General features: G+C 33.7%; 2 protein-coding genes across 4 annotated transcripts; both read right to left on the bottom strand.

Annotated features, from left to right (window-relative positions):
• Positions 1–5,780: 5,780 nt before the first annotated feature.
• LOC117925137 (histidine-containing phosphotransfer protein 4-like) lies at positions 5,781–10,061 on the bottom strand. Of its 2 annotated transcripts, XM_034844021.1 has the most exons (6): positions 8,899–10,061; positions 7,803–7,933; positions 7,647–7,715; positions 6,808–6,879; positions 6,450–6,522; positions 5,856–6,371 (listed from the first exon to the last, which is right to left on the bottom strand). In XM_034844021.1, exons 1-6 carry the CDS (start codon positions 8,953–8,955, stop codon positions 6,132–6,134), a joined length of 642 nt encoding a protein of 213 aa, XP_034699912.1. In that variant the 5' UTR covers positions 8,956–10,061; the 3' UTR covers positions 5,856–6,131. The 2 variants fall into 2 exon arrangements, with proteins under 2 accessions (XP_034699913.1, XP_034699912.1); XM_034844022.1 differs by lacking the exon at positions 8,899–10,061 and having other exon boundaries at positions 5,781–6,371; positions 7,577–7,715; positions 7,803–7,821.
• Positions 10,062–10,606: 545 nt separating this feature from the next.
• Positions 10,607–23,329, bottom strand: LOC117925135 (probable protein phosphatase 2C 6). Of its 2 annotated transcripts, none has more exons than XM_034844019.1 (4): positions 22,773–23,329; positions 16,539–16,826; positions 16,130–16,235; positions 10,607–11,454 (listed from the first exon to the last, which is right to left on the bottom strand). In XM_034844019.1, exons 1-4 carry the CDS (start codon positions 23,262–23,264, stop codon positions 11,147–11,149), a joined length of 1,194 nt encoding a protein of 397 aa, XP_034699910.1. In that variant the 5' UTR covers positions 23,265–23,329; the 3' UTR covers positions 10,607–11,146. The 2 variants fall into 2 exon arrangements, with proteins under 2 accessions (XP_034699910.1, XP_034699911.1); XM_034844020.1 differs by having other exon boundaries at positions 22,776–23,326.
• Positions 23,330–23,864: the final 535 nt, after the last annotated feature.

Here is a 23,864-nt window from a genome sequence, read left to right as displayed (position 1 = left end):
TAATGAAAAGATAAGAAAGTCAACTTTTCTCCTCACATGTAGCCAACCATTTCCACAACTAATCATTAATGTTCGAGCAGATTTATTTCAATCAAACAAATTGAAGTAATTCTCATATGTTATAATGAATATAACTTGCAATTCTTGAATACAAATGTGCTAGGTTTATGTGTTAATTAATTTAAGTTGAACTCCCTAGAGAAAGATGTGAGAGTGTGAATTAGGTATTGGTTTTGGGTTTTTTTTTTTTAAAAAAACAAATTTTAACAAATATAAACATATAAGAATGCAAGTGACAAATCAATTATTAGTAAAAATGCTTCTTAAAATATCATTAATTCTCTTATATTGTCTTTTTATGGTAAGACAACATTAGCATCATATCAAAATGTTATTGCTTTGATGACCAATTGCATTGTAATTCAACTTTTTCTTAGTAACTTGGTTGATCCTCTAATATGGTTTTGTGATTTACTTTTCTCTATCATGGACTTTTAACGTTCTTGTTGGAATCTCTGGATTAATCCATTCTAAGCTCAAATCATTAGGTTGCATGCAAAACTATCTTAGGATATTAGATTTATACTACATAAGCATTTAAAATGAATAATATTCTTATATCTAGGTGACAAGAATAACATACTTGTGATTCAGATGTTCCTAAATTGATTCTAATTGGTAAGAAGTGCGGTGTAGATCTTGAATACCTCATGCTCTTTCACCCAATAGCACTCTTTCATTTGCTCTTAGTACTGGAGGTAGTGAAAGCCTCATAAAAAGATGGAGGATAGGGTTTCCTATCTTTACAATAAATAGAAAGACTTAACTAAAGTCTTAACCCTTTAAGGTGGGTTTATATAAGCTTTCATTGAGCTTAAGTGATTTGAGTCCATCTTGGGCTTAGGTTACTTGATCTAACTCATTTGAGTCATGATTGATTAATTAGAGTTATTAGATTTCAATTAATCAACTACCCAAATCTAGAGAGATCATTCACAAGCTCTTGTGTAATCTTGCATATCTACAAAAATGACCTTATACACACATGTGAATAAATAATTCAAATCTCTTAATAAACATGTCATTAAGAATATGAGTTCAAATGGGGATCACTAGGACCTATAGAAAAATACTAGTTCTTTCATAATTCAATTTTAAAATTGATTTAACATCTTACTATAAAGAATTAACTACACTATAGTATTCTATGATATTAGATTGTGATAGAATACTCTGGTCTATAACCTATTAAAAACTACATACAAGCTTCCCATGAATTAGTATTTGTAATCTAATTAGGTGAATGTTATCAGCCTCTTAAAGTTACCTTTACCATCCTTGAGTTTCAGATTCTTTTATTATATGAAACTTATATACTATATATCTTTAAGAGCATATGTTAAATTCCATTTAAGAAATTATTATGACTATAAATTTCATGATCACGTGTCTTTAGAATCACTCAAAGGGATACACTATCTCAAATATCATGATATCTATCTTAAAAATATCTATTATCACATGCCTTAATCAATAAGGACCTAATTAATAAGGAATATATAATTATCTTAAGGTCTTAATTATAGGTCAAAACTACCAAAAGCCTCAACACTAGCTTAATATTCTCTCAAAGTTAAGAGTTTATGCAACACAATAGTTTGATGAAGTCATGACCACCCAATAGTCAATATCATAACTCATCTTAGTTTTTGTCCGATGTGTAACCATACACACTAGTACACTCACCATGAAAAACTCATCATGATGATTAAGATAAGTATCTAATTAGAAAGCTATAATCTTGGATAGATTGTTTAAGTTCATAAACCAATTGTGAATAAGCTATCAACTTGCAAAGAACCCATAACTTGAATCTTTTATACAACTATTAATACACCTAAGTCATGTATAATGCAAGTAATTTAGGTCTGAATGCTTAAAATAGCTAATGCATAAATATAGGATAGTAAAAGGAAAAACAAAATCATAATATAAATATTAATTAATTTCATCAATTGTTATATCATGTCATGTTTTTAAGGACTTTATCCTAACATTTATTTGTCATTCTCGTCGAAGTTTTTTATGGTTATTATTTTTTGTACTTGATGTCTTAACTTCCTTGAGGTTCCTCTCCGACTTTCTCTTATGGTTTATTTTCAAAACCTTCATTTGATTGTTTCAAACATGATAGGAAATTTCAATTCTTCAAGCTTAACCACCTTAGTGATACTAATTGTTATAACTTATAGGTAGTCAACTTTAGTGATCCTTGACTTCTCATAGATCTTGACCCTTAAAGTAGGATTAAATTCTGATGTCTTAATTTTTGTAGTTGTGGTTACTCTACTTTGTGAGCCCGCTTATGATAAAATATATAATCATGACTTGGTATGTTTTCTTTTGTCAACCAACTTGATTCAAAACCAATCAAATTTTGTATTCTTTTATTATGTTTTTTCATGATTTCTGCAATACCTTGATTTATCAATCTCTAAGTACAATACATCAAACAGGTGGTCTTTGACTATAGAATACTTCAAACTACTAGTCCATGATTGTTTTTTTCTAATTCCAAATTATAAAGAAATGGCTAAAAAATCTTTAAAAATATTACATATATATGTATGTATGTAACTACAATTAGGGGACTATAATAAAATAATAATAATAATGTATCCAAATATTTCCTAATACAAACCATAAAATCAAATATTGCAACATTTTTTAGAAAGCCTATAATAATAATAATAATAATAATAATAAAAGAACTACGTTAGGCTTGCCCTAATTAAAGAACATAAGACATAAGAGAACATAGGACGTATGCAAAAAATGTTCTACCAAACAGTTCCTTAGACCAAAAACCCTAATATAAAAGTATTCAAACAAAAAAAAAACATTAACACACAACCCTAGGATCTCTTTCTCAATCTCGCGATTTCTTCAACCTTTGTCATGCCTCTCACACACACTATTTCAGAGAGAGATGGGAGAGATTGGGAGTAAGGATCCCACTTTATAGAGTTCTAATGAGAACTCATAAGGGATGGCGGAAAATTAGATGGTGATAAAAGGTAGTTTTTTTATGGCAACAAAGAAAAGGCGATAGTTTCGAGGTTTTTCTATCCGTAGCGATAACGAAGATTGTGATGATGATGAGTGCTAAAGAGAAAGATGATTTGTGAGATTCTTTGATAAAGATTTCTATGATAAAGGTGAAGTGCTTTAATTGGAGGCTATTTCAATCATTGGCAATGATCGACTTTGGCCATGGAGGTATAAGTCTCACTCTAGGTCAGTCTTCACTCCTTTATTACTATAAACAAACAACAATGTCCTTGAAATTCTCTTCTCTTTCTTATTATTCAAAGGCATTAAAACTACATTGATTGCTAGCAAGATCTCATTTTGCTAAAATAATTGTTTTTCTTTAAAGAAAATGGTGTGATTTGAATTCTTTGTTTAATTGTTTGTTGTTTCTCTATTTTCAATACGAATGACAATTATGTTGTATCATATGGAGTTCATGTCTTTATTGAGGTAACAAATAATGAAATATTTGAAACCCTAGCATAAACCATCTAACAATTGTATTTGATTTCTTTGTTATAGACTACACACATGTTTTATGAACCTATGACACAATAAGATTAATTAATGTAACCTATTCAATGAATAGATTTGGTTAAATTGGGCTAAGTTGTATTTAAATTCATGTGCTTAATTGGTTAACTTATACAATATCCATCATAATTATGACATATTTTCATAATTAATGACTTACTTTACTTACTAAATACTTTATATTTATATAATTTATGCACCCTATGAATTAATAAAATGTTGGATTAGTTCATTTTATCATAATTGCATCAACATGACATAATAATAAATTAACTATACGTATGTTTCAACTTGTAATCATGTCAACATGATAGGGCTAATACATTCATGATATCTCAACAAGCTTAAACTTAATCTAAATTTGATAATTTAGTATCATTCTCGAGTCATGATAAAAATTGACACTCTAATCCTTATCAGCATTATCTCTTCTCTTTTCTAATTCTCAAAACCAAATGTTGTAACACACATTTACTTATTGCTTCTTCAAATACAATACAATGTTATTCATCTTTATTTCTTTAAATGAGTTCACTTTATTTTGTTTCTCCTATGTAATAAAATTATGGTCCTATTATAACTTGTTGCAAAGCTCTCTAGAAGACAGTCAATTAAAAGCACCAAATATTGAAACACCCATTTGCTTCTCCTTTCTTCAAATGCAATATCATTTTGTTCATCATTGTTTCTTTAAATAACCCTACTTTCTATTTTTCTTGTGTAGTAAAGTTGTAGTATTCCTATCATACCTATCACAAAGTTCTTTAGAGAAAAGTAAGTTTTTAATCCTTTTTTAAGTTGTTAATAGGAAATAGAGCCATAAAACCTTACCCTTAAAATATATTTCTTCCAAAAACCAAAACCACTTTTACTAGCCATAACATAATGATAAGGTTATTCACGTATAAAAGTATATGAGGTTTTAGTATGCTTAGGTGAAGGAGAATCAAACAATTTACGAAGGTAAATGAAAAACAAATACAACTCCTAATCCTTAAAATATCTCAAATTTAAAATAAATGATTTTGATTGAAAGAAATAATCTCTCTAATATAATTTGACTTTTAGATTTAGGAATTTTAATGTTATCACTACTCCTTTAAGCAAGTGAATTAAGGTTTGTTTAGAAACTATTTTTGAAAATAATTTTCTCTATTATTTAGAACGATAAATAGTTTTCTAAGTTGAAAAACATGTTTGGAAAATTTGTTATTAATAATAGTTTTTTAAAATTTTATTTTGAAAATATGTTCTTTGGAATAAATTTTAAAATTTCAATTATTTTCTATAAAGTGTTTTGGGAATCAATTGAAAACATGGATAATGCTTTGGGAACTTTTGAGTACACAACACCATCATTTAAAATAAGCTAAGCAAACTATATTTCACATTTGAGTTGTCAAATAAAATTTTATTTTTAAATGAAATGAGAATTGTTTTTAACAATTTTTTTTTAAAAAAAAAACATTATCAAACACACCCTTAATCTCCTTGTTTCCCTCACTCATATCATTATTGAACCACATTACATCTTGTATTCTCGTACCATTGTTTTCTTGTTTATTTTTCATTTTCATATTTGTTACTTGTTTCTTCATAACAAGCCCAATAGAGGACCATCACCAAAACATTCTACACGAAACAAACTCACACAAAATGCTGAGCCGAACAAGGTCATAACATAATTCGAACCCAAAACTAGACAACATGCCGAACTGACCCTTCACACAAATCCTTAGCTCTCTTCTGTTCTTGCTTACAATTTGTCTATCCCTCACCATTGAGAGGTGAATGCAAATGGGAGCCAAAGCTCCTTTTTATATATATGGCATCAAGGGCAGCTTGGGCCTTGGAGAAGGGTACCTCGCATGGGGTTGAGATGGGCAGCGCGGACTGGTATTGGCTGCAACAAGACCCGGTGATGGACGGCCATAGCAGTAAGGAGTCGGGACAAAGATTGGCAGCCAGGGTAATGAAAAGTAATTGGATAGGCAAGGCCCAAATTTAATTGAGATCGTAAGCATAAAGATAGGCATGCTACCAACAATATCAATAGGGTGTTGGTCAAGCATCCTTTTGCTGATCAAGTTGGGTAATGGTCCATGGGAGCAGGTGCTAGGAAAACATCCTTCATTCATCAAGTCATGGCCAAATTTTCGGAAGAGATATATCAGGCACTCATGTCATTCCCAATACAAAACTGCTCAGTCACACAGGAAGAGAAAGAAGAGAGAACAAAAACCAAATCTCAAACGCAACATGCAGTCTTCTTAACCATGACCAGGCCTTGTACCGAAACAAAACACACAGAAAGTCCCAGTGATCCCTAAAGCACTCAGAAAATCTAGTCACTGGAACACAAAACAAAACAAAAACACCCATAAAGTCTGATGATCCCTACACCATACAGAAAAGCTAGTCGCTAGAACACATAAAAGAAAACCAGCACAGGAATTCACTTATGACATGCTTCTAGTCGCTTTTCTCAGGTCCAACATGGCCACCTACTTGGCCACCATCTGCACCGACTCTTCATCACTCACCACCTTCACTGCTTCTTCCTCAGTTACCACCTTCCCTGGTTCTTTTCCAGTCCCCTTCTTTACCATGTCCTTGTGCCCAAACTCCACTTTTTCATCCTTGGTGATTGCCATCTTCATCAGCTGGTTCTTGGCCAGCATGTCCACCTGTCCTTCATTTGGGTGCCACATAGTTTTCTTTTCAGATCCAAGTTGCTTGACCAACTGAAATATCAAGAAAAAATTTTCAAAACATCTCATTCATCATCATCTGATTTGGGAGTGAGAGTGAGAGAGACAGACCTGGAAATAAGTATCGAGCTTCTCTTTCAGAGTTGCATGCTCTTTCTTCAGCTGTTTCAGAGCTGCCTTCCAACTGTTCATATTCATGCACTTGTCACAAATTATGGTCATAAAACTCAATGGAAAAGAACAACTACCCATCATCTTGGTTTTCTCTCAATCTCTGATGAAAGTGAAAATAAAGCAGCCCTTAACAAGGGAGTTAATATGAATTGAACCCCTCATTGCCAATTTGACCTCCCTGCTGATTAATGTTTTTTATATTTAAACATAAAAATCAAGTGTGTGAAAAAGTTGCATATTGTGAAGTTCATCATAGTGAATAGTAAATCAAAATATAGGCAAGTATAAACATTACCCTTCAACGTCTCCATCCTTGCAACTTTCCCTCAGCTTAGTGCCTTGAAGTCTAACTCTGTTGGCACCAACACTGTGACAAATAATAAAGTGACGGTGATGATGATGACAAACAGACAATATCTCCCAAAACAAGTAGGGAAATAAAACTAAGAACAAGGATGCAATCACTAAATCTTTTATTAGTTTCTTCTTATGACAGCTTCAGAAATCAAATGAAAATTTTGGGTAAAACCAAACAGGGCAAGCTATGCCATGAGGGTTGGTGCTCTTTGGTATCCTCTAGCTATCCCTTTTTTCTTTCCCAAAGAGTTTCACCTGGAATATTATAATATCTGCCTTACTCGGATGTAAGGACTCAATGCCAAACTTGAGCTCCAAAAAGCAACATGAAGGTACCTGCTTGCCTCCAAGTTAAGCACTCCTTCTGCTGACCAAGTCTCCTTCTAATTTTTATAGCATTTAGAAAAAAAAAAAAAAAAAACCCAAAAAGGGAAAAATAAAGAAGCTTCACAACTGCAAATTTTATATGTTGCCTCTCAACGATTTTCATGACCCCAGGGTGTGAGTCTAGAACTTAGGTGCCAAAGGCTTACCACTGGGTGGGAAGAGCAAAATGAATGGCACTGGGATAAAAGGGAATAGGTCATTGCCAGAGATGTTTTTGTTGTTTCCAGGATCCAAAAGGCTGATTTGAGTTGTTGCAATATATCCCACCACACCACTACCCAGTAAAAATTGCATCCTCACTACGATTTTTAGGATTTCACCTCAATTTCATGCAAATCCATGATAATGTCAGGCAGAGGCTCTTTCTTTCTTTCTTTTTTTTTTTCATACCTTGAACTGCTTCCCTTGAACTGATGGAGGATTTTATCCACCTTACTATAATCAATAGGATCATTGTTCCTGCATAGAAAAACAAAAACCCAGACTATTATGGTTTATAAAAAAATATAAAAACCAGGAAAACAGTTAGATATTTAGAGTACTAACAGTTCCTTTTCCACATCAACAATCAAGCGTGCTGAATCCGTAAAAAACAAGGTTATGATTTCCTCAGTAAAGTGCAGATTGTCCCCATCTTCCAACAACTCCAGCTCAACAAAATGCCCATCCACAAAACCCTGCACAAACCCAAATTTGATTGGGAACTGATCATCCATTGCTCATGCTTATAATAGCATATTTTCAATACAGAAAAATGCATTTCTAGTGGTAAACAATTTCAAAGTACTTCAAGTGCACATGCATATCACAAAGCCATCAAATTCCTTATTCTGATAGAAAAGCCAAGAATTGAAAAAAGAACAGAAAGGGAACACCAAAAAGCTCCCTCTTAAATCAAACTCTGGATTCACCACAGGATTATCTGCCCTGAGCCTTGGTGACATTCATATTCACAGTAGGATCATAGTAGTCTTACACATATGCTCATCACATGTCTAGTGAAAAAAAATATAGGCCTCATTCATACACATCTAAAGAGACAGAAAAAATGAACATCTTTGGCATGCATAAGCAGGCAAATCTTGGGGCATCTTCAAGGGAAAGGCACAACTTGAAAAATTAAAAATGAAAATTAAAAACTCTTGCCATAAATTACATATCAATTTCCCCAGATGAACATTGTAATTGAACTATCATATCCGATTTAGATCTCTTCCACAAACTGCAGTAGATGAAAATTGTCCAATAGCACATTCACTGGATTCAAATCAACCAAGCCTTCAATTACAAATTAAGATGCAAAACAATCAATTTCACCAAGCAGAACTGGAGGAATAAATGTGAAAAGCTTCCATATATATGTGGGTAATGCATGCATATAGATTGAACTTTGAGCAAGTGATCCTTTTGCCCTGATAGAAATTATCAATATAGTTATTCTTCTAGCAATTAAGGATTTTCCACAGACAAGGAAATGACCATTCAATTTCATGTATGAGTGTAGCCTAAAAACAAAAAAGCTACCACATTTTCTTTTGATCACTAGGGAAAAAAAAATTGGCCTAAAATATAATGCTAGGTTTACATAAATGTAAAATTGAAAGAATCTAACAACATTTCCATCAAAGAGGAAGAGAAAAACCTCATCAAGGAGGGATTGCTTCATGGCACTGATCTGCTGATGAAGGGTGCTCTCCATTCTCAGAGAAAACAGATAGTTTAAGGAAATTAATCGAGTGATACTGCAGAATAGCAATCCAAAGGAGACCTTATATAGCCAGTTGTGGAGACAAGCATTAATTGGTTCTCAGACGGCAGAGTCACGATTTTTGAGCATCACCAAATAATGGGTTTATTCCACTGCACCCACTTTGTTTTGTCATTATCTACACCCAACAATCAGAGTGACTACTTTTTCATATAGTCATCTGAGCAAACAAGTTAAGTACACTTAGCAATGTGATGGAATGGTCATCCAAATGAAAAAACATATGTGAATCACACAGCTGCCAGGTCAGCAATGACAACGTAAAACTTGTATTATCAAAACACCAGAGCAATTACTCTACAATGAATAACCTGTATGAAAATGGAAATATATCTGGGCAGATATGTTAGGATTTTCCTCTTTTGGCGCCTTGATATCAAACTTTAATGCCCTCTCTTCAGAGGGTTCTAAAAGGCTTGTATCCAATAATAATAATAATAATAAAAAACAATAATATGGTGAAATTTTATTTTACAAGAGTTATTGGTACTAGCAATTGACCCTTATCCCAGGGTAAGCAAAAATAATAGTTGAATGCTTCTGCTGCTATTATGCAGTTTAAAGAAAATAATACAAAAAGAAAAAAGAAAAAATTCTAGTAGAAGCCAAAAATAGAAATTAAATTGCTATTTATGATATCTTAGGCTCCATGTTCTATAGAGAGACAGACAGACAGACAGACAGACAGAGACAGAGAGGGAGAGAGTCATCAGTTCACTGATAATATAGGATTCAAAACTAGAATAGTAAAACAATCAATTTTTTTACTATTCTGGTAGCTCCCAGGTTGTTTTTTGGTAGAAATTGTATGTCGACTGCTCTGCACAATCTTGGACGCAATCAAATACCTATAAGCAATATCAGTTCCCCATGTTCTATTTATCACTTGTCAGTACATAGATTAAGAAAAAGGCAATAAGCACAATAAGATATAAGCAGTGCCTATGGAAGTCAAGAATAGAGTTACAATATACCGCTCAAGCCCAAAATTGAATCTTTCCACAGCCAAAATGATCATCCCAGGCCACAGAGAACCTGTGGCATGGGGGAATTGGCATAAAGTCCAACCCTGTAAACAATAATAGCAGAAAGCAAGAAATCTATAGCAAATAACAGCTGTAAAGTTGGACAAGCAAAGAAACATTGATTGATGATATAAATACAATTAACAACAAATGGAGAACAGACAGCTATACATAGTAGGAGAAACCATAATACAGGACCATTGCTGTACAAGATTTTACATATTCTTCCAATGAGTCATTTCTACTTGAAGAGAGTGCCAACAAACTTTAGTTTGAATCCATGGCCAGTGTAACTCCAAAAATCAAAGAAGACCTTGGACCATCAAGCTCCATTTTTTCTTTACTTCACACAATACTTTTACCAATAAATAAATGAACCAATACATGCATGCATACCACAGTGCAACCAGAAGAGCCTTCCTTCTAAATGTTAGTGAATTGGAAGATGAAACAGAAGAACTATTTAAGCTTTACTGCCCCACAGAAGAACTTCATTTGTCCCCTCTCGACTACTTTGAGAAGATATCAGAGAACAATCTTTCCAAACAAAACCAATCTTAACCAGGAAATTTAACACTGCATTAAGAAACAAGATGAGTAGAAAAAATGTCCAGTAGTATGCACTCATGATCCAAAATGCTTGTGGTTTGCATAGTTCTTTCTCTTCCCTCACATCAAGGATGAAGCAAGGTGGGGAAAGGGAAGACACAAGTGAAAAATTAGAGCTCAAAAGAAAAAGCTTCTGTGCTATTTTCTTTTCTTTTCTTTCTTTCTTCATTTTCACAGAAATCTAATGGAACAGACAATGGTTTACCTTTATTTTTTCCTTGACCAAACCAATTAAAATTGAGGATTGATCTAGTGTCTAGTAGTAACAAATTGATCTTGTTGTTATAGAGCAGCAGTCTACTGCCATTCAGCTCTGTAAAGGTCAGAAATAGTAGCTGAAGGCTGCTAAAAACTGACTGAGTCATGTCAGGACCATTCATCTATAGAAATGTTGGAACAGCACTAGATCATTCCTGTCTTCTCACCTCCAGACTCAGAAGGTGAGAAATAATTGGATCTTGGGGAGAGAGAATGGTTCTGCACCCTTTTCATTGCCTTTGCTGACGCTTTCTCTTTGATTTCAGATCAACAACAATGATAGATATGTTGTCTGAGCTATTTCTCCCGTATGCTATTTCAGTGAGATTATCAGCAACAGATTGTGCAGGAGTCTCATCAGCCATCATTAACCTTCGCCGCCGTCTTAGAAGGCGGCGAGCCACCTCTCCAACTTCATCATTTGACATGACATCCCAAAGCCCATCACTTGCCAAAATCAAACATTCATCCTCATCACACCTTGTTGTGAAAGTGATCTCAGGCACTGGAATAATCCATGGCCGCAAATATCGATCACCTGAACATACACATTAAGCAGAAAATACTATATCATATCATATACATGCAGTGTGCAACAAAAAAAATGAACTACAAACACCAGTGTGGTTAGGAATTAGAATTTAATTGAATTGGATCAGCAAGTTCCTCCTGATATCCAGTTATCATGAAATCATAAGACTCATAGAAAGAGCAAGGAGACTAATATTGATGTATACTTTGTTATCAGCAATTCTGGGCTAATAATCCCTTGTAAAATCAGTTTGAGCGAACATGATCCTTTCTTGAGCTACTCGCTAACCAAAGAGTTAAAGCATCATCTATACATTGAAATTGGGTTCCATCGTGCAGGAGATAAGTTTGCAAGACTTATGGATGAATTTAAGTTGAAAAACATTTTTGAGCATGGTTTTACAATTTAGGTTGTTGTTAAGCAGTTTAGAAATAGCCAAGACAAGTGACACCTTTATTTCTGAGGGGGAGAGCTCAACCCACACATTGGGATGATCCATCACCTAAATAAACCAAAAGCACTACAATCCATTGACTGATCAACCTCACTTGATTGGTTGGTCAATCAATCTTTGATCTCATTCTTGTGTTTCTGGCCATTTCTGGACCATTCAGAAATGACCAATACTCTTCTACTTTTGGAATACATACCTGTAAGTGTAAGCCTCCATTGAAGGCTAAGGAAGAACACTATTTTGAGAGATTTTGCTAGCTCTTAAATCTAATTTTTGAGTGAAAAATGAGTATCATCTGGAGATTCAATTCTTCCTTCATTAGTTTTAGTTGGTCACACTCTTCAATCTATTTCATTTTCAGATTCCCAACCTGAATGGATACTTGAAATGAATTCAAGGAATTGTCAGCTTGCACCTTGTTATAATTCCAAGGTGTTGTTACTAAGAGAAAAGTGTGAGGCTCAGGTAATTAAGGATGAAGAATGCTCAGCCAGTAGTTCCATGGGAGGATCAATCATCTTGGGTTAGATAAAAATCATGTATTTATTTTGATTCTTAGTAGATGTTTGTGTAGCCATGGGCTCTAGTTTTTTACCTCTTCTAGAGGTTTTCCACATTGTACCAATGTCTCATGTGATTGTGAATTTACATTTCATTAATTACTGTTATCTTTGCATTCTAGTGATGGTGAATGATTGAGATGAAAGTTACTTATGCTTATTTGATGATTGAATTTTATTCATATTGTAGAAATACTTAGTTGGAATTGTTTTGTCAAATTTGGATCCTTTGTGGCCCAAAATTGTTGAATGATTATTCAACTGATTGTTGGATGAGTGTCAACCCAAATTGTTGAATTATACATGTTTAATTTTTTCAAGAAATTAGCAAAAGTTTGGACTAATCTAGTTGAATTTTTGTTACACCAATAAACCAACACATGGTTTCCCCCCAATTGCTCATATCATTGAGAAGCCATTTTCAATGGTAAATTGATCTTATGGTCGAATGTTAAAGTATTTCAAGAGAACTCGTCTTTGAATCTAAGATACTGAAATTTAAGTCATGTTGACAAAAATCAATATTTTAGTGAAAAAGATAGAAACCCTTTTTTTCTCCTAAGGGAATCCTTTGAGAGAGGAGAATAAACTAAATAAGATCAAATATGATGACTTGGATCATGACAGGAAACAAACTGGTGTATTTCGCATGTTCATTGAAGAATGCACAAATAGTTAAAATAATAATTCTTTTTTGTGATGCCAATATCTATTCAAGTTAGGATGTAGAAGATTCAAAGAGATTTTATGCAGTAAAAAGGACTAGTGAAATAAGGTTGGCTAGGCAATTTTTGTTTTCCTAAAGAGAGGTAGTCTGTATATCTTAGAGTTCATTGTTTCTAAAATGGCTTTAAGGTAAGTGGCTATCGAGATTTACTATGGATAAAGATAGGTAGTGGAGAAATGTCATTGTGAGAAATTTTAGTGAGTGACATGGGCAAAGGGTGTTCTAGGATGAGAAAAGGGTGACAATATCTGGTCTTTGGAGGTCTAAAACAAAATGATGAGATGCCTTTGTTTCTTTATTGAACTACAAATTGGCTCAAAAGTGGTAATAAACAAATAAAGATGTTAGAACCCAAGACCTCCAAGAACCAAAGTCTGGTATGATGTATCAAATAAAAAATATATATATAAAACATGAAAAAAAAATTGGGGAAAAAAGTTTGGTAGAGAATGACTTTATGTCCAATGAAATTAAAATTCTAGTAGCCACTTTAAAATTATTTTGGAACTAGTGTGTATCAATCTGCTGCCACTAGCAGGTTTTATGGTTGTTCCATTAAGATATTCTCCAAGACTGTGTCCTTCTGCATAGCATTTGAGTAGAAATGACTATCCTATATAATGTTTGCCATTTAGTTTAACTAAAATAACATTATTTTTCTCCAAAATGTATCAGATATCAAATACCCAATCAAGAGGTAGAAATGCAAAAACAAGAAATCATGTTTTAAAACATTAAAGAGAAACTAAACTAAACTTTTGGTACTTGAAAAAAAAAAAAGGCCAATAAGAATGACGATGGAAATGGGTGGCTAAAAATTCAATGATAATTCCATGGGTACTCGAGAAACTCAGGGGCTATTGGAGAACAGAAACAAGATAATGATTTCTAAGGCTAAAGAGATATAGAATAAGGTTTTTCTCTTCTTCTATTTTTTAGTACCCTTATCTTTATGCACTAGGCCAACTTTTTCCTTCCATCAATAGGGGATGCAATGTTGTCTCTATTAGCCCCTCTTTAGCATTCTTACGATCTCAAGAACCAGGGTAGTGTTTTTAGCTTTGACGCTATACTAAATAACTGATTGCCTAAAAACATAAGCTTCTAAACAATAAACCAACCATCTTTACACAGTTCACTAATACTTAAAATGTAAGCTTCTAAACAATAAACCAACTATCTTTACAAAGTTCCCCAATACTTAACACCTATGAGTCGTATGCGTGGTTCAAAGTAAAGGTATCAGTTGCTAACTCGGAGGCTCACAAGACAAATTAATCATAGCATCTCACATTGATATTGGGTGATATTCACAACATTCTATACTAAAAAAATTATTCCACAATCAATTTCACGTTGAATGATACAAAGGCTCAAAACGTCATAATTATGTAAATCAGGATAATAATTCATGTAATGAGATTATGGTTGCAAGAGGTGTGAAAAGTTTAACTCTTATGTGATTCACCCATGTGGGAGCAACTCCCTAGTTGTTCATGACTCAGTTGAACAATGCTCCAATATGGGGAATGGACTTGGAACTAAATGTTGGTAGATATTTGGTGTGGGGAGAACCATTTCCAAATTGATTCTCCATCTAAGGAGATCAAAGAGGTAAGGTGGTATACTACTGAGATGTGAGAGGTAGTGGAGGTCATTGAAACCATGAAAGGACAAATTTGAGAGGAAGTTATCTACAGATGGTTGCTTCTTAATTAAGTCTATCTATACGGCTTTAGGTTCAAGTCTTGGGATTTTTTTTTTTTTTTTTTCCTGTATAGAAATTGTCTAATTCTCTCCAAAATTTCTTTGCTTGTCACCTGTTAGAAAGAAAAAATTCTTACCTTGTATTAGCTTTAGAGAAATGGTATTGTTTAGATAATTGGTGCTGCTTGAACAAAAAGAATGAGGAATCAACCAACTGTTTGTTTATCAATTGTGGAATGGCTCAAAGGCTTGGATCCCTGTTGTTTTCATCAGTTGGTATTCTTTGGGTGTTTCCTAAGTCTTTTAAATCTTTTCATAACAAGAATAGAAAAATATAGAATACAGCTTCATTTTCCTTATTTTGGTCTTCCTGAAACAGAAGATTCTGGGTGATTCATGCGTAAAAGCTTCTTGGAGAGGTCGGAGTTAGAACTATATAAAATGTCCCATTTGTATAGGCCAGTAAAACTGTGAGGAATAGAATGCCTTTTACAGATTTTGTTGATGCATTCAGTTGTCATAACTGAGTCCTGTTTTTCCCTTTTGTTTATGTTTGTTGGAAATTCCATGTATGTTTCCCACATATCCAGGTTGCAACACATCTCGTAGGCACCTTTTAGTTTAATGTCAGGTGTGCCTACCAAATATATATGTATGCATGTATGTGTGGCCACAGTTTCTCACTTTGGAAGAATCAAAAGAGAAAAGGTCACATTTGAACTTTAAAAGGACCAGGATGGTACAGGGTTATTCATGTTCTAACTGTTTTTCCCTCTTTTCCAGTTACTTATGTGCTCTCCTCTACCAAAAAAAAAAAGGGCACCCTAACCTGCTGTCAGTTTTCCTCCCATTCCGCCTACTTACAACGTGATAATTCAGACTGTAAATCACATGTAATCACAAGTAATGTTTCAAAACTTCTTCTAAAGAGAACTTACAGTTTTTTCATATTAGTGATTCAAAGCATCTAGAAATATCATAGGCATATGTACTATAATGGCCTTTTATATAAAATCTATTAGAAACAAAAGAAAACAAAGTAAATAAAAAAAACCCCAATCATCCACGCATCAACATCACGAATATTTCAGTCTAGATGGTCAACTAAAAATTTAGTAGAACCCCTATCTGCGTAAAGATTCACAGAATCATATATAAACAGCGATGACTAGCTTGAAAACTGTTAAACTGGACATTTCAAAATGAAGTAGATAATTAAAGTACAGGGCAAACCTATGGCTCTGGACATAGCAAGAACTCCGAAAACCCTAGCACCGTTCCAGTTTATGACTTTCCCTCCCTCTCCTTCAATTCGTCTGAGTTCATCTTCTCTATCAGGCTGTAAAAGCGACAAAACCAATAACAATGTGTCCTTAAATCCTGTTGTTGACATAATCATAACGATATAAAGAATGAGTAGTTTGCTAGTAGCTGTCAATAATGAAGCTTTTCTAATCCTTTTTTCCAATTTTGAGACCAGATGACTTTAGTATATAAATAATTAGAAACAAAAATTCCTTGAGAATCCGAGATTTTAAAATATCAGAGCTGAAAAACCAAGTAAAAGAAGAACAATACAAAAAAGGGAACAACATTGTGCATAAATTTAGAAAATTGCAGGTTAGAGAGTTTCTAATATGACCTTCTGATCAACAGTTAAGGGGATTGTTTGAGTCCCTCGGCAGAGCACTGCCCTTGAGTCACCACAATTGGATGTGATAATCTGGCAACCTGATAGAACCACCACGACAGCAGTTGAACCAACCATTTCTGGTGCCACCTCCTCTGTCATAACCACATTGTCGGCCCTCTCAAAACCACTAGAAAATGCCACTTCCCATCTCCTACGCCATTCATATCCGTCAACTGCTTCCCGGTCCCACTCCTTCACTACCATTTCATGCATCCTCTCAGCACAAAATTTAGCCACCTGTCATAACCAACAAAATAAATAACGTGGTGTCCTGATGCCCTGGCTATTCTTGCCATATTATTATTATTTTTGAGCACCAAGAGTAAGCACCATAGCAACACAACACAAAGTAATGGCACTAAGAGGGGAAGAATTGAAGACTAAAAATATACTGCTGAGGAACAAGTCATGGATACGCCATTGTAGTGCTTGTGTATCATTGTCTTGTTCCCAAACGATATCCGAGCAGGTAGCGTTAGGCTTGCAACATTGCCACTCCCGAGAAAATTGTGGTTGAAGAAATAACTTTGGATTGGCGTGTAAGACAAGAGATGGTTAGGATGGGTGTATTATGTGGGATGGTCAGCCCATTGTGAGTCTCCAATGGTTAAGTCATGGGATAATTGTGAATGACTACATCCTCAAATAAGACAAAGAAGATTAACTAGATTTTATTAGTAATTGATAGATTTTTAATTAATTGATTCAATGTTGATTCTAACAAGTTATATAAGGTTTTGAGTATCAACTAGTATCATGTTGGGGGTGTTAAGGAGTATGATATGCTTCTTAAAGTTTTAAGGAAAATTGGTAGTTTAACATAATATGGAATTAGAGCTTATTTCCGATCCCGGTGTGGGAGGTTTGTTTCGTCTAGTTAAGGGTTTTTGTCTATATTACCTCGTAATCCCATGGGACACAACATTTTTGTTGTGTCTGCAAGGGATAAAATAGGAGAAAAGGTTACATAAGTTTCTCCCAACCTTATAGACCCATTTTAAACTCATAAAGACCATTTGAACTTAGAGTGAACAATATCTACATGATTGAAAATGGGTTCCTTACAAATATGTTAAGGAGTATGATATGCATATTTAGCTCAAATCCTGCAAGCTTAAGTTTTTAGGAAGTTTGGCAAGAGGTCTTCGACCCCTCTCCATAATTTGCACTTTCCCTATTTGACCATAATTTACATTTTCCTTATTTGTTTGTTGAATATGAATCTAAGTTCTTTCTCTTTCTCCATGTGCGACCCAAAGAAAATTAGTAGTTCAAGCAGGGGCAGTGATTTGGAGGGATTTATTTGTCACTCCAAGATAAACGATGATTCAAAAAATAAAGTCTGATTTGTTAGCCGCTTTCCAAACCACTCAAGTTTGTTGGCTCATATTTGATGTGTCTTAAACCACATAAATAATTGGTTTTCAAATGAGATGGGTAATGGCTCGGGCATAACAAGGAGCATTTCTAGTTCTATGAATAGCAATATCAACTTAAAGAGGTACAAGCGTGAAGGGAAGAGGCCAAGGCTGTTACTTCCAAACAAGCCCTATAGTCCCTTTCAATGATTTTAATGCCTAAAACAGGTTCAGCACGAACCCTTATCCATAGCTTTCAACAAAGTAAGGAAACTTAATAGAGGCCAAAGGACAACCAAGGTTCTGATCCGTCTCATTCAACCTAAGGACCTTAGATAACTCAACTGAACATGGTCTCTAAGCACTAGCAACCACTCACTACACAAGTCATTCCTGTACTGCTCTATCAAAGATTCCATTTCTTTGGGAATAAGGAACACAAAGAAGAAATAGAGTTGATTTCTCATTTACCACATTTGGATTACAATTAAAAATATAAATAGGAATCAAAAAATCATGCCCATAAAAATCAAATCATATTCTATCTTGCACACGCTACTTTATTCAACTCCCCTGAAAACACCCCTTCTTACTAGTCTAGTGATGGGCCTTCATATCGTACACCAACCATCTTAGATAATTACATTTCATATTCGAGTGGTTCTACTTCTCCCTATAACTGGTGGGAGTAAATCTGGCGCTTGGTCCATTACCAATCCACCAGGGAATTTTGGCCAGTCCAATCTGATCACACTAAGCCCAGCCCAACCCTCTGCGGCCAACTTAAGAGTTTAAGAGTTTATATTTGAGGCCCTACCCCGATCCACAAATTCGCTATAAAAAAAAAAAGTTATCTCCACATCTAAAATCCAAGAAGCCATAGTATCATTAACTCAAAGCTGTCACATATTTATAAGTAAAATAGTGGAATTTTATTAAATTTGCGAATCTAAATTTAGATTCGAGCACTATGTTTCATTTTTGGAAAATGTTAAAGAAAGAAAATAGAGCAGAAAAACTGAAAGAAAGAAAACGGTATTGAAAAAAAAAAAAAAAAGTATTTTTGAATTTGATTGTCCATGAAAAAGTTGAAGAAAATAAAATAAAATAAAATATTTAAGCAATACTCTTTCACCATTTTGGATTTGAGGGAAAAAAGATAGAATGAAAATTAAATGAAGATAGAAAAGGACCTCAAATATCAATACTTAAAAAAGAAAATTATTGATAAAATATAATAACAGATCTAAGAAAAAAACACACAAAAGCGTAAGCGATGTAAATATGTGGTTCAAAGGCCATAGGAAGTTAAATGATATACGAAAGAACAACTCCCTTACACTAATATTATATGAATATCCTTAAAACTATTTTAAGTTTCATCAACAATTGAAATGATTTCTAAATATTTAAGTGAAGCATGATTCTAGGTCACCCCATATTTGATGAATGTATTTCATGGATTGAAGCTTGCCAATTCATAGATGGAGATACCCTTCTCTTTTTCTATTTTTATTTTCACAAATAAAAATCCACAAATAACATTAAATTATAAAAGGTCAAGATATAAAATAAAAATTACTTCGGAATTAATCTAGTGTTTTTTTTTATTAAATACTAATTTTATTAATTAACAATCAAAACCTCATATGAAAATGACAAAATAATAAACATCAAAATGTTATTTATTACAAGGAGAAGTATCCTTTTAAGGCTTTCAATGACATATAATGGGTCTAAAGGATTTGTAAGATATAGATTTAGCCCAAAACCTTAAAGTTAGTATATAATTGATGTAGAAGATATTTGACCAATTAACTATTTAATAATACCTAAAATATTATTAATCGGTAGAATATAATTTATAAGGAAAATAATATTAAAAAAAACACACATTAAAAAGCAAAAACCTAAGGCCCACTTTGTTTTTTTCAAAGAAAATAGAAATCAGTGCAACATCCAAATATTTTTTCATTTTCATCGAAAATAAAGTTTGAAAAGGAAAAAAAATAGAAACACCAATAAAGTGTCTTTAAATTTTTCTCGGGAAAAGGGAAAATGATTTTACACAAAAACTTTGTATGACCCACAATATAACAGAAAATGAATATAACAAACAAATACTAAATTATTAATATGAATAAAACATTATCTCATATATATTTTAAACTAAATATTATCTTAAAAGTATGGTACAAGTATTTTATTAGAATAATTTAATTGAATAGCTCTAAGTATATATAATGCTCATAAAATATAAAATACAAGAATATATAACATTATGTAATATGATAATATATACATCATAAAATTAACATATATGTATATATTATCGTTAAAAACATATCTCCTAACATGATATATATTATATAGAAGTTTAATTATTATTATTTTATTTTTTTACCATTTTCAACAAAAGTGAAAACTTAAAATGAGATTTTGTACATTAAATATCTGAAGAAAAAAAAATCACTTTTCTTAAACACATTTTCAAAAATAAAAAGAAAAGAAAAATATCAAAATAAAAACCGTTTCCATAAAATAAAGGGGAAATTATGTTAACATGCATTATTTATGAAATATGGATGAAAAGAAAATCTATAAAAAAAAGAAAAAGCATTTTTACGGAGAGTGCATTTGGAAAAAAAAAAATTATCATTTCAAAAAAATAATTATCATTTCATGCATTGGAACAATGTCTATCTCACATTACCAAAAAATGTCCTTACTTATGTTTTGATATTAAAATAATACTATTTTGAGCTTAAAATAACACTATTTTGAGCACAAAGTACATTTCTTTGTTGAATGATATACCATCCTCATGTGAGTTAGGTTGATATAAGTGGCAACTCATATACACATATAAAAACACTTTTCAAGTAATGTGAAGTAGGCACAATTCTAGTGCATGAAATGGGAATTGTTTGTCCCAAAATACACTTCTTATACAAATAACTTTTTTGGGTTTTCTTTTTATCTATGTTTTGTAAACAGTGCATGTTTATGTTATTTCCCCTAAAATATAAAAACTAAAAACATTTTTTAAACTAAATATGACCTAAAACTCCTAAATTCCTTTTAATCCGTAGTAACCATAAAATCCATTATTTTAATATTTTTCTTCATAATTGGTAATAACCAACAATTATCAATATTGTTTTGAAATTTCTCTTATAATTGGTAATGCAATGTAGAAATCTACATATAAATGTCATTATTTTTGCTCTCTTGTATGTGTGTAATGTGTCATCATAAAAGAAAAAAACTCTCTTTTTTCCTTGTTTGATTTTTTTTTTTTTAATTTAAGAAAAAAAGATTGACATGGACGTTTCTTCAAATTTTTACTTTAAAAAATAAATATTGAGTTTTTAATTTTTTTTTTCTCTAATGAATAATTTTTGACTTGTTTTATATTATTAACCAAGAGGAAGAAAAAAAAAAAGAAAAAGGAAAAAAAATAATAAAAGAAATGAAATCTATCTATCTATCCATCTCTATATATTCTAACAAAATCTTTATCATTTTCTAAGCAAAGCATACTTATTCCAATTTTTCATTTTTACAAAGTCATATCATCTATTATATGTTATTAAAAGGCCTAAAATACAATTCTCCCTAAAATGAAATTTATCTTCACAATTTTCCTAAATTAATTATGTTTTATTTAAATGTATATCATTATTTATTAAATAAAATTTAAAATAGAAAAAGAAAAAAAAAGAAAAAATTAAATATTTTATTATTTTAAAGATATTAAGAAATTATTTTTTCAGTTTTTATTTAGTTTATATAAAACAATATTATTGATATACTAAAATTTATTTTTCTCTTACAGTAATTGAATTGCAAATAGTAAAAAGATAATGTAATTTATTTCCAAAATATCCATATACCAGTTTTTCAATTCACGAATTTAAAATTTATCATATATTATCTCATAAGAAAAATACGTAACGCTACACCCTTGAATGTCTCATAAGTCATAACACTTGCAGTTTTGTTCACTGCTGCCCTTAAAAATATTTTTAGGACCAACTCAACGATAGTTTCGAACACGTAACCTAAAATTTGTGATTTTTGTGATTCATAAAGTAAAAAATCAGTATACAAAATTAGAAAGCGCAACTTTTCTGTACGATCATGCCAAGTGGCACAACCATAAAGGCCCTCCAAAAGGTGGCCTGATAATAAGGAAGCATAATTATGGTCCGACCAAATAAAACCACCGCCCACCATACAAACCACTGTATCTACGTACACGTGGCGCATAGAAAAATATGTGGTCCCACCTAGATTTCTATTTCCAACAAAAGAGGAGGCTCTAGATCCTGGCCAACCCACCTACAAGCCTCAAGCCACCCCTATGTGCAAGATACAATTGTATGTACCAATCAGAAGGCTGTGAGTTGCTTGCCCTTGATCTTGTTGAGTTTAAAACAAAGCAAGAAAATTGTCAACGTCATCTACGTTTGTGATGTCTCTACCTCTCAGATTCCTCAACCAACGCTTAGTTTTTGAGTGGGTCCCTACAAATACTAATCCGCGAAGGGAGGGTGACGATGCTTTTGTGAGGACACTCATCACCCCTACCCGTCACAGAAGCTTCACGCCTCATGAGTTCTACGACTATAGTGACACGTGTCTAGGAAAAAGAAACGGGCCATAAATTCTTCTGACACGATGTTTCTGTATTTTATGGGACCACTCTCGTTGTGAAACGTGTCATGCCTCGTCAGAAGCAATCGTAACTTTTTAATTAAATTATATGATGCTAATTTTTTTTTTCAAAATATGAAGCTTTGAATTGTACTAAATAACGGACTACCTGAGAGCCACCATGGCCGTCGTAAACGCCGAAGAAATGGACGGGGGAGATCTCTGTGGAGGTTCTCGAAGCTGGTGCCGTACAACCGCCGACGTGATCGCACGTGCGAGACATGAACCCCGGGACAACTGCCACGGCGTCCTCCATCTCTCTCCGTCTCCCAATCACCGAAGTGAACCCCCAGGTCACTCCCTTGTTGTTCCTCCCCACACACTTCTCTCTCGCCGCTACAGTCACCGTCGTCTCCCCTCCGCTTCCGCCGCTGTAGCTTGCAGGAGTAGGATTCTCCATCCGCGGAACCACGGCCTCTGCTACAACGGCAGCGAGATACTCGCCGGAGCTGCTGCTAGTGACGGATATGTCACCGCCGGAGCTAGTGGTGCTGCGAGCGTCTTCAGTGCCGAGTATTGAGGAAACGCCGGAGCCTGTAGAATCCAGTTCGTGTTCGGATCCAAGAGGCTGGAGATCATCGTCTTCCAAGGGCTCCATTTGTGGAAACTGGAATGCCTTCACATCCAGCAGAGTATAACAAAGGAGGGGAAGAGAAGGAAAAGGGCGAGAATGGGATAAAAGGAGAGGGGGGAGAGCTAGGAGGTGACACGTGTGAGGAGATGTGACTCGATGACACACGCATCCGTAGTGAAGCCAATTGATTGTAGTCGTACTCAGTTGCTTTTCGCTGCGTCGCCACGTGTCCCTCTCTGATCTGACGGTGCCAAGCTGGTGTTGCGGTAGAGGTCGGGTCTCTGAATTATTGTTGTAGTCATAGTGATTCGGTGGTGGACTTGGTTCCCTCCAGTTTCTGCACCAGCAATCATCGCATGATGTGTCACCCTGTGAGCTGTCCGTTTCCTTTCTTTCCCACCCCCATTTTCACCATCTCACAATTGTAACCTTTTACCACAAAACCGCGTCCACCGAATGATTGCCTCTCTCCGTGAGGAATCTAGCAGTATATGTTAGGCGGACCTGGCAAATCGTACTCTCTCTTCGTAGTGGCCACGTGGCATCCGTCTTAAAATAGAATTTGACCTTTACAAGTTAGAAGTATCAGGAAGTCGGTTGGCCGACACGTTGACGGAGGATGAG

Source organism: Vitis riparia, chromosome 11, assembly GCF_004353265.1.
Source record: "Vitis riparia cultivar Riparia Gloire de Montpellier isolate 1030 chromosome 11, EGFV_Vit.rip_1.0, whole genome shotgun sequence".
Lineage (NCBI taxonomy): Eukaryota > Viridiplantae > Streptophyta > Magnoliopsida > Vitales > Vitaceae > Vitis > Vitis riparia.
This window is presented reverse-complemented; position numbering and strand designations above follow the sequence as displayed.